Source organism: Mus caroli, unplaced genomic scaffold (assembly GCF_978045245.1).
Source record: "Mus caroli unplaced genomic scaffold, Mus_caroli_1 scaffold_10, whole genome shotgun sequence".
Lineage (NCBI taxonomy): Eukaryota > Metazoa > Chordata > Mammalia > Rodentia > Muridae > Mus > Mus caroli.
The window spans coordinates 86,849,773-86,867,069 of record NW_028227265.1 but is presented as its reverse complement, the minus strand read 5'-3'; the positions used below and the strand labels follow the sequence as shown (position 1 = coordinate 86,867,069).

Here is a 17,297-nt window from a genome sequence, read left to right as displayed (position 1 = left end):
GGAGGGGCAAATGATGCTCCATGACACAGCACAGTGGGAAACAAAATCTTGGCGCATTCTTGGAAGTACTATTTGATTGTAGTAAACTCATAACATAAATGTCCACCACTCAGTAGAGCAATCCTTTGCTTTTTTAGACTGGTGGCTTCCTAGCCTCCATAACTACAAGAACATACATTTCTGGTAGACTTTTTGTCACTGTGGACTTCAAAAGTTTGAGAGAACGCCTGGAAATGATAGCAAAATAGCTTCGACAACCTCTCCCTAATGGACTGGTGTATCAGGAATGCTAGTCACTCTCCTGTGGGAAAGTCTCATTGTTAGTTCTGGCTGAGCTGACATTTGCTGTTGTGAATGAACCAGGTTGGTCTCAAACTCACTGAGACCTGTCTGCCTATACTTCCTGGATGAGATGCTGGGATCAAAGATGTATGCCACCACACCCCACCCTTTTTGAAATGCTCTGTGTCTGTCTCTCTCTTTTTGAGACAGGGTACCTCTAGTGTTTTAGCTGAGCCCAGACTCAGGGCTGACCAGGCTGGCTTCAATTTCAAAGATCTGCCTGCCTCGGCCTCCTGAATGCTATGAACCACTATGACTGGCTATTATCTTCTTAATGCACTTTTATTTTTTTCCAGAAATTGAACTCATTTCTAGTGTTTTATTTCCTTTTATTTTGAAACATCTAAAATCTTCAAATGGATCAACTTTTTTGTAACTATTCACATTTAACTATGATTAATATAGTTTGGTACAATGAGAAAAACAAAAACCAAAACATAAAATTTAAAAATATGTATTCATTTGCTGACTACTGCCAAAGTTAGCCATTCTTTAGGATTATCAAATTTACCATGAAGCATATTTCTAAAGGTAAAAGCTAGGCAATTAGGAACTGCATAGTTAAAAATAACTGATTTTCTGACGTATGCAAAAGTCCCCATTCCCTTCAATAGTGTAGCACATATAGTAAGGATTATGCTTTTGAAACTGCTTTCACCATTGACTTTTCTGTTGGAACTATGCCATGGAATACCAAAAGAGGTCTTAAAACTGTATAATGAAGTAAATACAAAATACAAGCATGCCTTCTAGAGTTGCAAAATTATTTTAGCCATAGAATCTATCCCTACAAATAACAATCTGTACATAATGCATGTATCCCCAGTGTCTCTGTCATTAAGACTACCCAGCCTGAGGACAATCTGTCTCCACCTTCAGCATTTCTTCCCTGCCTTTGCGTGGGTTAGGATGTGAATCTTCTGGTTATTTGACTGAATAAAGCTCTTCTCGCAGCCATCAAAAGGACACACAAAGCGCCTCTCCCCGGTGTGGATGCGGATGTGGGTGCGCAAGTTGAAATCCAGGGAGAAGCGCTTCCCACAGCCTTCGAACGTGCACTGATACGGCTTCTCTCCAGTGTGAACTAGAAAATGTCGCTTTAGTTTCGAGCTCTCGGTGAAGGCTTTGCCACACTCTGCACACACATGCCGCCGGGGCCCGTGGACAAGCATGTGCTTCCTCAGGGCGGTTTTATCCCGCAGCTTCTTCTTGCACCCGGGTTGAGGACACTCCAGCATCGATAAGACACCACAGTACACACCGCCGCCCTCTGGCTTCTCTGCAGGACCGCCTGGAAGTACTGAGCTCGCGCCAACCCTCTGCGGAGTCGCCTCTTGCGTGACCTCTCTCTTCTCTTGCTTTGTCCCCTTTGTCAGGTACTCCAAAGAACACTCGAGAAGGGAACTCGCTTCCAGAACCTGGCGAGAAAGGTTTTGCTCCACTTCCTCCAGGCTTTCGAAGGATTTAAAAAGGAAATCCTCTTCCAGAATGGGTTCAGAAAACTCACCTCGTATGATGCACTCTAGGTATTCGTCAGGGAAGTCATCTTCCTCAGTCCCAGGGCTAATCTCACTTTCATCGTGGATGGTGTATGTTACACGGGGAGCTTCCATTCTGCTATTCTGGACTGGCCTTGCCTCATCTTGCTTTAGGGTCAGTCTGTCGAGGGCTCTTCCGCCCGGCCCTTTCTGGCCACTTGTCTTTGCCATTTTCTTCATTTGTTCATTCATTTTTTGTTCATTCATGTTGTCTTAGCTGCTTCCTTCTTGAACAATGCCTATGAATCACTTCCAGGAGGCACTGATCCACAAGCGTCACCTCAGGCAAACACCTGCCTTAGATAATAACCCAAAATTAAAATATACTCCAATAATAGAGCCCATGGTGAGAGAGTGACTTCAGTGTATGGTCTGTCTCTAGGCAGGGGGACGACTCTCTAGGAAGCTCAGTTTGATCCTGGGATACGTGTGGCAGGAAAGACTGAGTAGACGTTCAGATTGTCCTGACCTCCACACAGGCACACACATGCACACACTATATTAAAGTTATGTAGACCTGTAGATCAATGGATTACCACAGACATCTCATTAGATGCCAAAAACAAAGAAAGAACACCTTTGACAAAACCCAACACCCATTCATAAATCTTGGAGGGATTAAGGATACTGGAACATACCTAATTATAATTTGGCTTTATTAAAGCCAATTTACAGCAAGCCAACATCAAATTAAATGGCGAGGAACTCAAAGCAACTCCACTAAACTCACTCTCTCCCTTATCTAGTCAATACAGTACTTGAAGTTCTAGCCATAGTGTTAAGACAACTAAGAGAGAACAAAGAGATACAAATTAGAAAACGAAGATGTCAAAGCATCTTATTTACAGCTGATAGAATAAACAGTATACATAAAAGACTCCAAAAATTCTACTAGGCAACCCTAGAACTGATAAACACGTCTGGATACAGGATTGACTTAATAACAAAAGAAAAAGTCAGAGCCTTACTTATGCATAAAGTACAAACTGAGAAGGTGACCAGGGAAACAAGGTCCTTCACAATCACCACAAATAACATAAAATATTTTGGGTTAACCCTAACAAAGCAAGTGAAAGACTTGTATGACAAAAAAAACTACAAGTCTTTTAAGAAAGAAATTGAAGAACTGAAGAACATGGAAAGCGCTCTCATGCTCATGGATCCGTAGGATTAACAGTGAAATGGCCATCTTACCAAAAGCAATATACAGATTCAACACAATTCCTATTAAAATTCCAACACAATTTACAGACTTTGAAAAGACAATGCGCAATTCCATATGGGGGAAAAAACATGATAGCTCAAACAATCCTGAACAATAAAAGAACCTCTGGAGGTATCACCATCCCTGATCTCAAGCTGTAAATACATACTAAGCAATAGTAATAAAAACTGCATGGTATTGGCATAAATACAAACAGATCAATGGAAATGAATCAAAGACCCAGATGTAAGTCTGCACACCTATGGATACTTGAATTTTGATAAGAAATAGATAATGAGTCCGGCGGTGGTAACGCATGACTTTAATCCCAGCACTTGGGAGGCAGGGATTTCTGGGTTCAAGGCTAGCCTGGTCTACAAAATGAGTTCCAGGACAGCCAGGGCTCTACAGAGAATTCCTGTCTCGAAAAAAACAAAGAACAACAACAACAACAACAAAAAGAAATACATAATGGGAAAAAAAGACAGCATTGTCAACAAATGGTCTAACTGGAAATGTAGAAGAATGCATATAAATCCATATTTATATTTCTGCACAAAACAGAAGTCCAAGTGGCTCAAAGACCTCTACACAAAACCAGATACACTGAACCCGATAAAAGAGAAAGTAGGGGCGCAGCCTTGAACGTATTGGCACAGATGACAACTTCCTAAATCGAACACCAGTAACACAGATAGTAAGGTCCCATTAGTAAATGGGACTTCATAAAACTGAAAGGCTTCTGTAAGGCAGAGGACACCGTTAATAGGACAAAGCAGCAGGCTATAGAATGGGAAAACTTTTCCACCAACTCCACATCTGACAGAGGGCTAATATCCAAAATAAATACTGAACTCAAGAAACTACATCTCACAAAAAAACCCTCAAACAATCCAATTTAAAAACAGGTACAGCTCCAAACAGAGACTTTTAAACAGGAATCCTAAATGGTGAGAAACACTTAAAACTACTTTGGGATTCAACTTTACACTTGTCAGGGTGCCTAAGATCAGTAAGGGAAGTGACAGCTCACGCTGGCAAGGATGCTGAGCAAGCAGCACACCCCGCCCCTGCTGGTGTGCAAGTGCAAACTTATACAGCCGCTGTGCAAATCAATATGGCAGTTTCTCAGGAAATTGGAAATCAATCTATCTCAAGACCCAGCTATACCACTCTTGGGCATCTACCCAAAAGACCTTCTATCCTACCACAAGTGCACTTGTTCAATTATGTTCATAGAGTCGCTGTATTCAAAATAGCCAAAACCTGGACACAACCTACATGTCCCTCAGGAGAATGGATAAACTATATGTGGTATATTTTACACAATAGAGCATTACTATTTAAAAACTCATTTGTTAAAAAATATGACACGAAAATTTCAGGCAAATCGACACTAGAAAAAAATTAAAATTACCCTGAGCCAACCCAGCACAAGAAAGGAAGCACGGTAGGTATGTACTCACTTACTAGTGGTTGTTAAGAAAAGAATGATCATGCTACAATTCACACCCAGAGAGGCTAAGTAAAAAGGGGGTGGAGGGTGCCTGGACCTCTCTAATAAAGGGAAAGAGATTATTTGTGGGCAGACTGGGGGTGGAAAGGGATCGAACAGGAGGGGTCCGGTAGGGAAGGGGTAAATGAGAGAGGGGAGGGAGAATATTGGAAGAGATGAGTGGAGCTGGGGAATCTTTTGGGAACAACGTGGAAACAAACTTAGTGCAGTGGGAAGTCTCTGGAACCTACCAGGTAACCCTAGTGTGGACACCTAGTAACCGAGGCTATGGAGCCTGAAACTGGCCATCTTCTGAAACCAGACAAGTCTTCCAGTGGAGGGACTAAGACACCAACCTAGCTACCTAACTTCAGACTTACAACGGGTCCTGCCTGAAAGACATGCTGGGGCAAAGGTGGCTCAGAACTGGTGAGAGTAGCCAACTAATGACTTATGGACTAACTTGAGGCCCACACCAGAGGGAGACCATGCCTGGCATTGCCAGGAACCAGACATTGGCTAGCCTAGAGAAAGATCAAGGGTAGAACAAAACAGGATAGGTGCAAAAATAAATAAAATAAAATAAAATTTAAAAGCTTAATGAAATGATTCCTCATGGTACTCTGCTAAGCTCACAGACCTGTGCCCAACATAATCAGAAAGCCTTCCCCTGACAGCTTATGGGAACAGATGCAGAGTCACACACAGCCGAACCTTAGGCAGAGCTCAGGGAACAGCACAGAGAGGAGCTGATGCAGCAGCCAGAGGGGTCAAGAACACCAGGAGCGCACAGCCACAGAATCAGCTAAACAGGGCTTACGGCAACTATGGAGCCTGCATGGGTCTGTGCTGGGCCCTCTGCATACATGCCATGCTTGTTCAGCCTGGGGTTTCAGTGAGACTCCTAACTGTGGGAGTTGGGCTGTGTTTGACTTGTCTGCTCTGGAGATCTTCCTACCGGGTTGCCTCTTACAGCCTTGATGTGTGAGGGTTTGCACCTTGTTGTGAGTTCTTTGGTTGATATTCCTGGGAAGCCTGCTCTTTTCTGAAGGGAACCAGAGTATCAATGGATCTGGGAGGAGGAGGAGGGTAAAGTGGGGAGACTGGGAGAAGTGGAGGGAGGGGAAACAGCAGTTGGGATATATTGTATGAGAAAAGAATAAAAAGGAAAAAAATGGTTTACAACTGACTGTGGAAGTAGAGGCTTGTAACTGGAAATGAGGCAGGGCACCAGAGGTTACAGGTCATCCGCAGCAACAGTTAGTCTGAGCCCAGCCTGGGCTATACGAAACCCTGCCTCAAATAAATAATAAGCAGTGCGTGCCAAATAATATGTTGCAAAAGAATAGTATGACAGAGGAATAAAGGGACTGGCAGAAAGTATGAATTTGCTATTTTAAATGGAGTATTGGGTCAAACCTACTTTTTGGTCAGTGGTATTTGGGGACAACACTTGGAGGCAGCACAGTGAGGCGATCCTGCTTTCTTCTGTGTGTAGGAGCTGTGAATGGGAAATAAAAAGATGTTTGAGGTGTACAGCACGGTCCATGGCTCACAGCAAACACTGGGCATGTGCATGAGCTGGACATGTGCATGAGTTGGTGCTACTTCATTTCTTTTAATTACATATTTTCCTCATTTACATTTCCAATGCTATCCCAAAAGTCCCCCATACCCTCCCCCCCTCCCCTACCCACCGACTCCCACTTCTTGGCCCTGGCATTCCCCTGTACTGAGGCATATAAAGTTTGCAAGACCAATGGGCCTCTCTTTCCACTGATGGCCGACTAAGTCATCTTCTGATACATATGAAGCTAGAAACACGAGCTCTGGGGGATAGGGGGTAGGTACTGGTTAGTTCATATTGTTGTTGCACCTATAGGGTTGCAGACCCCGTTAGCTCCTTGGGTACTTTCTCTAGCTCCTCCATTGGGGGCCCTGTGATCCCATATATCCAGAAGATGTTCCAACTGGTAAGAAGGACACATGCTCCACTATGTTCATAGCGCCTTATTTATAATAGCCAGAAGCTGGAAAGAACCCAGATGCCCCTCAACAGAGGAATGGATACAGAAAATGTGGTACATTTACACAATGGAGTACCACTCAGCTATTAAGAAGAATGAATTTATGAAATTCCTAGGCAAATGGATGGACCTGGAGGGCATCATTCTGAGTGAGGTAACTGAACCACAAAAGAACTCACATGATATGTACTTGTATTTGCAAAACACATGAAACTCAAGAAGAACAAAGACCAAAGTGTGGACACTTTGCCCCTTCTTAAAATTGGGAACAAAACACCCATGGAAGGAGTTACAGAGACAAAGTTTGGAGCTGAGACAAAAGGATGGACCATCTAGAGACTGCCATACCTGGGGATCCATCCCATAATCAGCCTCCAAATGCTGACACCACTGCATACACTAGCAAGATTTTGCTGAAAGGGCCCAGATATAGCTGTCTCTTGTGAGGCTATGCTGGGGCCTGCCAAACACTGAAGTGAAGGCTCACAGTCAGCTACTGCATTTCTTAACTCACTCTAAACTGGATCCTGCTTCTTTTACTGAGGCAGGAACAGTAGCTCTTTTTATCATCATTATTAATTTTTTGTACAGAGCCAGATATGATTGATAGGCTCCCATCTCTGTCTAAACCCATCTCTTTTTGAAGTGCAATGCAACTCCAGTGAGGAAGAGGGCCAAGGATGCTGAGACAACCAGACGGGGAGAGGCAAAATGCTATCCTGGACTGTAGTTTCCTCGCCCATTATTCCAAAGTTTCTCTGGGGTCCAAAAAATAAAAAAATAAAACCTATGGTATCCCAATGGCTTATGAATTCTAGGCAAAATAAAGACTCAGGGTAAACTTGCTATTTTCCCTTCATTTAAAAACAAAACAGAACAAAACAACCCCCCCCCCAAAAAAAAACAAAAACAACAAAACCAAAACTAGAAACTATTTAAACCTGCAGCATAAACATGATAGCGTTGTGTTTCTAGCTGCCTTTGCTTAATGTTCAAATTGCATGCTGGATAAAAGATCTCTTGGTTGTTCTCATGTCTTAACTGTGGGAGTGGAAATTAAATGCTCTTTAAATAAAGGCACATGGGAAAGCTGTGGGGTGAGAATTTACAGCTTGAAAGTACTTTGAAATGGCCATGTTTTTAAAAAAGCATCTCAGAGACGTAGCATGCAAGTCTGGCAAAAAGATAAATATATCAAAGAGAAACAAAGCACGTTTCAGCTGCTAGGGCAAGAGTTTAAATTTTCAACATACACACACAGGCTTGGGATATAGCTTAGCATGGGACAGTGACATGCCTATCAAGGATGCCCAAGGCTTAGGCTGAATCCCCTGGGGAGAAAAGAAATTACACCCACACCCACCTATACTTTAAACTGACCTGATTTATCAAGGCCATATCTAAGAGTATTTAACTAGCAAAATCATAGGCCATGATCAAATCTAGGCTGCTATACAAAAGCAGCCTCTCTCAATACATTCATCTACAATATAACTAACTGCAGCTTATTTCCAAGCTTATTTCTTGACCTTTCTTTTTCTCCTAGTTCTCCTATGATTCAAAAAAGTTTACCGGGACAGTTATGGCGCATGCACACCTTTGATTCCAGCACTCAGGAGGCAGAGGCAGGTAGATCTGTGAGTTCTAGGCCAGCTTGGTCTACAAAGATAGTTCCAGGACAGCTCAGGATACAGAGAAAACCTGTCTTAAAAGCAAACAAAAAGAAGCAAGGGCTGGAGAGATGGCTCAGTGGTTAAGATCACTCTGACTGCTCTTCCAGAGGTCCTTAGTTCAATTCGCAGCAACCACCTGGTGGCTCAAAACTATCTGTAATGCGATCCGATGCCCTCTTCTGTTGTGTCTGACTGTACAGTGTACTCATATAAATTAAATAAATACATCTTCAAAAAAATAGATTAAGCCAGGCGGTGGTGGCGTGCACCTTTAATCCCAGCACTTGGGAGGCAGAAGCAGGTGGATTTCTGAGTTCGAGGCTAGCCTGGTCTACAAAGTGAGTTCCAGGACAGTCAGGGCTACACAGGGAAACCCTGTCTCAAAAAACAAATAACAACAACAACAACAACAACAAAAAAAAAAACGAACAAAAAAGATTAAAACTTCTTGAACAGTGGGACACACCAGAACTCTGTTCAGTAATCACGTGGTAAGGTCAATTACACCCAAGAATGTTTGAGAACAGGAAGTGAGTCAGGGAGATGGTTAACAGCCCAAGCAGGGGCTCCAGAGGAATAGTGGCATTTCTAAATTTCCAAGTAGTAGCTGGGACTAAAACAGCCATGCTGATCCTGCTGAGGCTGTCCTCTGAGCTCTTCAGGGTCAGTCATTCTCAGAATTCTGGCAATAAAGCCCCATGCACACAGTCCTCAGCTCTGCATTTGAGGCTACAGGCGTGTAAGAAACAACCAACCACAAACAAACATGAAGGACACCAACCTCAATAACTGAGGTGGTTGGTCAGTACCGCAAGATGGCTCAGGAGAAAGTCGCCTGCTGCTGCCACACCCAGGACACTCCCAGTGACACATGGTAGAAAGCATAGACTGGGATTCCACACACACAATAAATAGTAAAATATAAAAATCAAAACAAAGAAACTTCCAAAAGAGACACTGAAAATGTTCCTTTGTACCTTGTGGGGGTCCTGGAGTAGTTATTCCCCACTTAGAACCCGAAGCATGGACAGCAGGCACGCTCCCAGCATTTGCAACCCCTCCTAGATAGAGTAAGGCACCCTACTAGTCCTTGCATGTTCTTCTCTATCACCAATACACCACCGACAGTTTTCTGTCACTGTTAGTACGCACAAACATATATACTTCAGATCTGTGCTTGGACATCACTTCCTCAGAGTTTCCCTCTATACTTAGGATCCCATGCTAAATATTCCCGAGCCTGCGTTACACAGAAGAGCACAGTTCTTGGTATTGCCTGTGAAACCGTTTACTCTTACCTGCTGGCTGCACTGCACACTCACTCTATTGAGAGAAGAAGACTATCTTCTTTTGCCACGTGTCCCAGCTCTTAGTCCATTTCTCTAGTGAAATGAGGTCATGAATATGCATTAGTTATAGTTTTGGTTGAGACCTGATTCAGAAATCTCAAATAACAATAACTTACCAGGCATTTGTACAGAACTTTAGACACTTGATTAAAAAAAAGAGAGAGAGTTGCTTGCAAATGCTATGTAGGTAGAATGGTATTTCCTAACCCATCAAAGCCATAGAAATAGCATTTACTTTTCTTCATTAGGTTATCAGATGTTTGAGCAATGCTGTCTTCTACCCAATATACAACCTCATGAGAATAGCAAATAAAAGGTCAAGTGACTTGTTAGCCTGTTACTCTATGTGGTCAAAACTGGCTTGAACTCCTGCCCCTACTTTCCAAATTCTGGAACTAGAGACGTGTGCTACCCAAGTGTGGCCCAAATAACTTTTTTCTCTTTTTTTGTTGTTTTTTGTTTTGTTTTTCGAGACAGGGTTTCTCTGTGTAGCCCTAGCTGTCCTGGAACTCACTCTGTAGACCAGGCTGCTCTGGAACTCAGAAATCCGCCTGCCTCTGCCTCTGCCTCCCAAGTGCTGGCGTGTGCCACCACCTCCCGGCCAATAACTTCTAATTAGTCAAAATAATCCAAAATGCTTACTGGTCAACCCAGATAAAGATAAAATCTAATGGCATGGCATAAAACTAATGTTTCATTTCTCAAACAGGAATAGAAATACTTCAATCACATGACAATTGTTCACTCAATAGTGTGAAAAAACCACCCCCCCCCAAAAAAAAACCCAGTTATCACACACAGAGTCAAGCTTTTATCATGTGGGGCACACAGATAGTAAACTGTGAATTAACAAAATGGTTTCAAACTGAGAAAAGGGCTCACGAAAAACTTCCGGGTACGAAGACGTATGGAGGGACACCATCACTGTAAGAACCATCCAGGACCCCTCTCCGCAGACAAAAGTGCTCGCCCCCTGTACCGTCCCCGGAGAGGTGAGATCAGATCCCCCAAATCCCCGACCTTAGCAAGCAGTATGCAGTCACTGTAAAAAAGAAACTGAATCATGGTTGTAGGGAACCTGGGATAAAAGTTTTAAGTACGGAAAGAAGCCGTATTTACTAAAGAAGGCCGTCATATTTACTACAGGAGGAAGCCATAGTCACCACAGAAGCAGTCGATCTTTCCCCCCTTTGTTTTTTCGAGACAGGGATCCTTTCTCTAGGCAGCCTGGCCGTCCTGGGAGTTGCTTTCTGGACTTGGCTGTCCTCCAACTCAAAGGGATCCTCCTGCCTCTGCCTCTGCCTCCCGGAGTGCTGAGATTACAGGCCAAGTGCTGCCGCCGGCGCCACCACTCGGTGTTAAGTCGTAATTCTTAGAAAAGTCGGTCGGTAGTATGGCGGCCAGGGGCCAAGTGCAAAGGAGGCTGGGAGTTCTACGGAAAGCCATTTGCGTTGCAGTTCAACACCAAAGGAAACCTTACAGGGTGTTAAGTTAAACCACTATTCTGGATCTACTACTAAAGGACAACAGTGAAAAGGAAACTCCTCAGGCAATTTGAGAACCAAGCGATCTGAAGGTTGGAATGCAGACGGTAGGAAGCAAGAGGAAGTTCTTTCCGGCTGGATGTTTGATTGGAAAATGGAGTGAGGAAACTGGAAAATTAAGTAAAGAAAATTAGTAATTTTTTAAAAAAGCTGTTCTAGCCGGGCGGTGGTGGCGCACTCCTTTAATCCCAGCACTTGGGAAGCAGAGGCAGGCGGATTTCTGAGTTCGAGGCCAGCCTGGTCTACAGAGTGAGTTCCAGGACAGCCAGGGCTATACAAAGATACCCTTTCGAAAAAAAAAAAAAAACTCTTCGATTGTCTTTTGCTAGAATAATCTACTGAATTTTATAGAGGTAAGTGGAGAGAAAAATAGGTGCCCTGTTACCTCACTAATTTAAACATTTTCATATAAAATAGATCTAGGGAACTGAGATAAGATAAAAGCACACGAACACTTGGAACAAAATTTGAAACAGAATTTCAAGGAGATTCCAACCTGAATTCCCACTTTCTTCAATGTGCATCTACTTTGCTCCTTAATATGTTTGAAAACGTGATGGCCATTGGACCAAGGTAGCTGGCGATCGATGCAGTCTGAAAGCCAGCATTTTAGTTGCCAAGATCTTCACCAATCTGGAAGAGTCAAAACTCTAAATTGCTGGTTTTCAAACCCTTCCCTCTTCCCTTTCCTCATAATGAGAAAAAAAGACAAATCCCAGCCATTTCATGAAACAGGACTTACCTAAAGCCCACAGCGATGCGATGCGTTCTACCTAGTTCCTCCTTGTTTTCCTTTCTGAAATCCCAAGAAGAAACTGCCACTCGCACCCAGAGCCGCAGTGGAAATCTAGGCGACCAAGAGTTCAGCTTCTTGGACCCCTCCTTTTTAGATGGACGAACTCTATTCCGGCCACACTTATGGAGTAACTAACTCCGAGCTGGGTAGACTGGAATGCCCAATGAGAAGAGCTCAAGGTGGAGGTGGGCGGGACTGTGGGCGGGGCCCTGGCCCTTCAGGTGACCCACCCAGAGCTGTCCCCTCGTCCTGGGTCTGCATGGGAGGGTGGGGCAAAGGCTCTTGCTCAGTTATGCAAATGCCTCTTCCAAATCCCGATCGCTTGGCCTTGAGACTCAGTCAAATCTCAGTACCTCTGTTACACACATGTAACCGAATTTACACTTTTGTTACCATGAAAAGAAAATCAAGCAGAGGATGCAGTTTCTACCTACCTACCTACCTACCTACCTACCTACACACACACACACACACACACACCCCGAAAAGTTTCTTTACACTTTCGTCCCATCACCACTCTAGACCCCAACCTCTCCCGGACCCCGGCTACAAAGTACACTAGTTGCCTGAACTTTTTCCAGCATTAATGTGACTGCTGGATTCCCGCAAAGCAACACAACTCACTTTGAGAGCGTGGGTCATGCAGCGTTCACCACTGACTACAAACGGTCTAGTGAAGTTTAATGGTTCGTATAAATACACCGGGCACCATTAAGACAAAAACCAAATCAATATTTAAGATCCTCTTACATTTAACCTGAAGCTTTTCTGTAATTTACTTATCAGGGAGGAATCGGTCATTTATTCTAATTTGCTTTTTTTTTTTCTTCTTTTGAATAAAATTCAGTTGTGAGATCGAAAAAATTTTTGACTGATCAAATTTTGACTATTTATGAAGGCGCTTCCTTTAAGTGTCTCTTATTCCTCTGAATGGAAGTAGGATAAACCTTCTGTCATCCCCGGAGCAGGTCCTTTGAAGTGAGTTTGTGGCTGAAGACAGAATAAGGAACTGCTTTACTCCAGGTTTCCATAACACTTCATTTTGGCGGTTTAGAAAATGCATTGGCAGCCGGGCGTGGTGGCGCTTGCCTTTAATCACAGCAATCGGGAGGCAGAGGCAGGCGGATTTCTGAGTTCGAGACCAGCCTGGTCTACAAAGTGAGTTCCAGGACAGCCAGGGCTAAACAGAGAAACCCTGTCATGAAAAACAAAACAAAAAGCATTGGCAAATTCTCAACAAGTTCTCTGACTCTGCCTTTGCATCGGACCTCTGTGTGAGTGTGTGTGTGTGTGTGTGTGTGTGTGACAGAGAGAGAGAGAGAGAGAGAGAGAGAGAGAGAGAGAGAGAGAGAGAGAGAGAGAAGCCAGCCCCGGTTACAAAGTGAGGCCCTGTTTCAGTTTCCTTCCTTTTAGGTTATTGCTTAGGTTTCAAGGAGAAAACAGAAAGCCTTTCTTTTGACTTAGTTACTCAGAATCTGAGCCACACCCTTTTGTTATCAGAGCCTTAACCTCAGCTGTAAAACACTGCACAAACTGGATTAATGTGTAACTCCTCCTTTGGTAGGACTCATTCCTATCAGGGTGAGGCTATGGCAAGGACTCACAGACAATATCTGAGGGCTATCCTGTCCAGCATTCGAGTCTATGTTCCACCTCACACGTCCACTGTTGTTATTAATTTTTATCCCATTGCAATTTCAAGTACATTAAAATGAGAATTTTTTTCATGTCTCTTGCTTGCAAACCCAGCATTTGGGTGGGCTGAGACCGTAGGGAGATTTTTGAGTTGCAACAAAGCATAGAGATTAGGGACGAGACCCTGCAGCAAGCAAGCATATAAGCAGCAACAGCAAAACAAAACAAAACAAAATGTTTGGACTGCTGAAATTTCATCCATTAGCTGCTCTTAACAATAATATTGCCGGGCGTGGTGGCGCACGCCTTTAATCCCAGCACTCGGGAGGCAGAGGCAGGCGGATTTCTGAGTTCGAGGCCAGCCTGGTCTACAGAGTGAGTGCCAGGACAGCCAGGGCTACACAGAGAAACCCTGTCTCGAAAAAACCAGGGAAAAAAAAAAAAAAAAAACAATAATATTGTGGAAATTAAAAATAATCTCTGCTTTTCTGAAGACCCGGGTTTGATTCCCAGGACCCTGATAACAGCTCACAACCATCTGGAACTCTAGTTCCGAGGTACCCAACTCTGTTTCCTGGCTCTCCTCGACCCCCAACCAGGTACATATGTGATGCACAGACATACATACAGGCAAATCACTCACACACAGAAAGAAAAAAATTTTAAAATGTTCTGGTAATTTATCTGTGTTGCTAGGCAATACTTTCATTCAAAGTTTAAAGAGCAAAACACTATCCATTGATGTGTCAGGCTATACAGGTTTGGGCTTCATCTTTCCTACATGAGTCCTTGTCCAGGCCCTGGGGCTACGATTCCTGGAATTCACTGGCCAAATTTGCAGGACCAGAATTACGATTAGAGTAGTAACTTGGTAGCCTTCAGCAAATTTCGCGGCTTCTAGAAGACTTCCACGATCTTTGCTCACAATATTTAATACAGTTTTTAAAGAAGAATTGAAGTTGAAGGACAAAAATTCCTGATGAATCATCCAAATTGTAGGTGAAAGGAAAGTCAGAGGACAGGAGCCAGGTATCACGGCAAAGAAGCGTGGAAACATGCCTGGGAGGGTAGCACAGTGAACCGAGGTGTTTGGTATTTTGACAACCCAAGAAGGGAGCGCCCAGGAGGGTTTTATTGGTGGGGAGGGGAGGAGACTCTAGGAGCTGCTATGAACTAAAGGAAGAGTGAGTGTAGAAGCCAGAATCTCCCTTGAAGTAGACCGAAAGGAAAACTGGAGTTACAAAAAGAGAGAGGAAGAAATAGGGACAGAGGAGAGGGGGTTCATCCTCAAAGTCAGAGCCTGCAAGGTCCTTTGACCTGTATCCCAACAGTGATGGGAAGAGGATGTCAAAGCCAAGATAAGGTGACTGAGTAAGGTGGCAGGTGTGTCTGCAGTTCCCGCACTTGAGCGATAGAAGCAGGGAGTGCGGGATTTCAGTGAACGATCTTGTCCTAGGTAAGGAGTTTGAGACCCTGCCTCCAAAACGTGAAAGTGCAAATAGGAAAATAACATATGGAGGGCAGTGAGAGAGGAGAATAAATAACAACAAAAATAATGTCATGCACACACACACACACACACACACACATATATATATGTATATATTAGAAATCTGTCTGCATATGATGATGATCCTGACCCGCCCAAACTCCAGGTCTAGAAACTTCGTGTTTACACTCAAATTAGAAATGAGTAGTGATGGTCTTATGACCACGCTATGTACGATAAAATTACGATATTTTACAAACTGTATGAATCCTTATTGCTATTTTATGGATGAGAAAACAGAAAGTCACTAATGATAAATGCTTGTGCCAAGCCACAGAAGTATAAAGGTTATGGGGCAGACTTTTTAGATCCCAGGACTTGCTATCCTGATACAAACTTTAAATGTAAAGTTAATTTTCCTAAGTTCACTCAGCTGTTTAAAGAGCTTGTTAGATGCAGTTTCGGTTTCCATGAAGGGGAGAGAGATTTGTACCCGCTGATAATTTATGTTTCTACTGGGAACTTGGAATCTTCAAGTATCATTTCTAAGAGTGTCATAATGAACATTTATATCTAGGCTTTGCCCCTTTATTGTTTTTCATCTAAATGGAAAATGTTTGGTATTTCATGCTGAGGCAAATGAAACTTCTCGTTACATTGTCATATCTTCTCAAAAAATGTTAATGCTCTTTAGATGAAAGCTATAAGCATAAGCATTATCATATTTCATTTTCTCCTAGAGACTTCAGCCATGGCCTAAGTAAGGGGGCTAGATGGTCTCTGTTAGATGTTGGATACCCTGCCAGTGACTTGCTCCTGGTAGTTTTGGGCAGTTTCATGCAATGTATCTCATGAGCTCTTAATATGTCTGGATGTCTATGCCTTTCTAGTGTTTACATATTGAAATATACACCTCTGGAGCTGGAGAGGTGACTCAGTGACCAAAGAGCTTTTGCTGCTCTTCCAGAGAACCAGAGCTCAGTACCCAGTACCCACATTGGGCTCCAGGGATCCAAGGTCCTCTTCTGGCCCTCACGGGCTTCTTATATGTATAAGGGGCACACATCCACACAGATACATCTATACATATGCACATATACACATAGATAAAAAAAATAATAATGAGAGAGATCCAAACAGCAGAATGGTAGTAGTAAGGGGACCTCTGACCTCTGATTTCATAAATGCGAACAGTAACCCCCCAACCTTGTCCATCCCTTCTATCTATCTATCTATCTATCTATCTATCTATCTATCTATCTGAGACAGGGTTCCCACCCCCACTCCCCTCTGTATATCTTTGGTTTTTCTGGAACTCACTCTGTAGATCAGGCTGGCCTTGAACTCAGAACTTTACCTGCCTCTGCCTCCCAAATAATCGAATAACGTTATTAAGTTCCTAGCACTAGGGAGGTAGAGGCAGGGCAGGGTGTGGTGGTGGGGAACTTTGAGAACTTGAGGCCAACTTTACAGAGCACATTCCAGGGAAAGGTCTCAGAAAAACTCTATGTAAATAAATAATTAATGAAATAAAGAGATTTTTGAGCGGGGTGGTGGCTCATAAGACCAGGTAGGACGGATATGGCTTTGCACAGGCAATTAGTTTCCAAGAGCTCTCATTCAGTGAATGTGAACAGTGCCTTTTTAAAAAGATGCTTGGGTGTAAGGACAGAGGAAGGTCGAGGGGGTGTGGCTTTGAGCAGGCAATTGGCTCCCCAGAGCTCAGATTTTATGAATGTGAACAGTACCCTTTTAAAAAGAGTCTAGGGTGTAGGCACAGATGGGGGTTCAAAGGGGTGTGGCGTTGAGCAGGTGGTCACCTCCTAAGAGCTCTGATTTTATGAATGTGAACAGTACTCTTAAAAAGACGCTTGAGGGCAGGGTGGTGGCACAGGAATTTGAGTCCAGTCTGATTTACATAGTGAGTTCCAGGTCCTCGGGTTTGGGGGAGGGCTGGAATGGGGTGAAGCTTTGTGTCAAGGAAAAGTAGGAGAGGTGCTTTTGAGAGTCCTTAGGTCACTCAAGGACACATAAGAGGCATCACCTGTAAGGAACGGGCTTTTAATAGACTTGAGTGCCTACATTGCCATGATCTGAGACTACTTAGCCTCCAGAAGTACAAATGAATTTCTGTTGCTTAAGAAGGATTTAATCTGCCAGGCAGTGGTGGCGCATGCCATTAATCCCAGCACTTGGGAGGCAGGG

General features: G+C 43.5%; 1 protein-coding gene across 1 annotated transcript; it reads right to left on the bottom strand.

Annotated features, from left to right (window-relative positions):
* Positions 1–843: 843 nt before the first annotated feature.
* On the bottom strand, positions 844–10,997 carry Zfp42 (ZFP42 zinc finger protein). Its single transcript, XM_021170758.2, has 4 exons — positions 10,792–10,997; positions 9,578–9,661; positions 6,003–6,080; positions 844–2,177 (listed from the first exon to the last, which is right to left on the bottom strand). Exon 4 carries the CDS (start codon positions 2,085–2,087, stop codon positions 1,218–1,220), a length of 870 nt encoding a protein of 289 aa, XP_021026417.1. The 5' UTR covers positions 2,088–2,177; positions 6,003–6,080; positions 9,578–9,661; positions 10,792–10,997; the 3' UTR covers positions 844–1,217.
* Between the last annotated feature and the right edge of the window lie 6,300 nt (positions 10,998–17,297).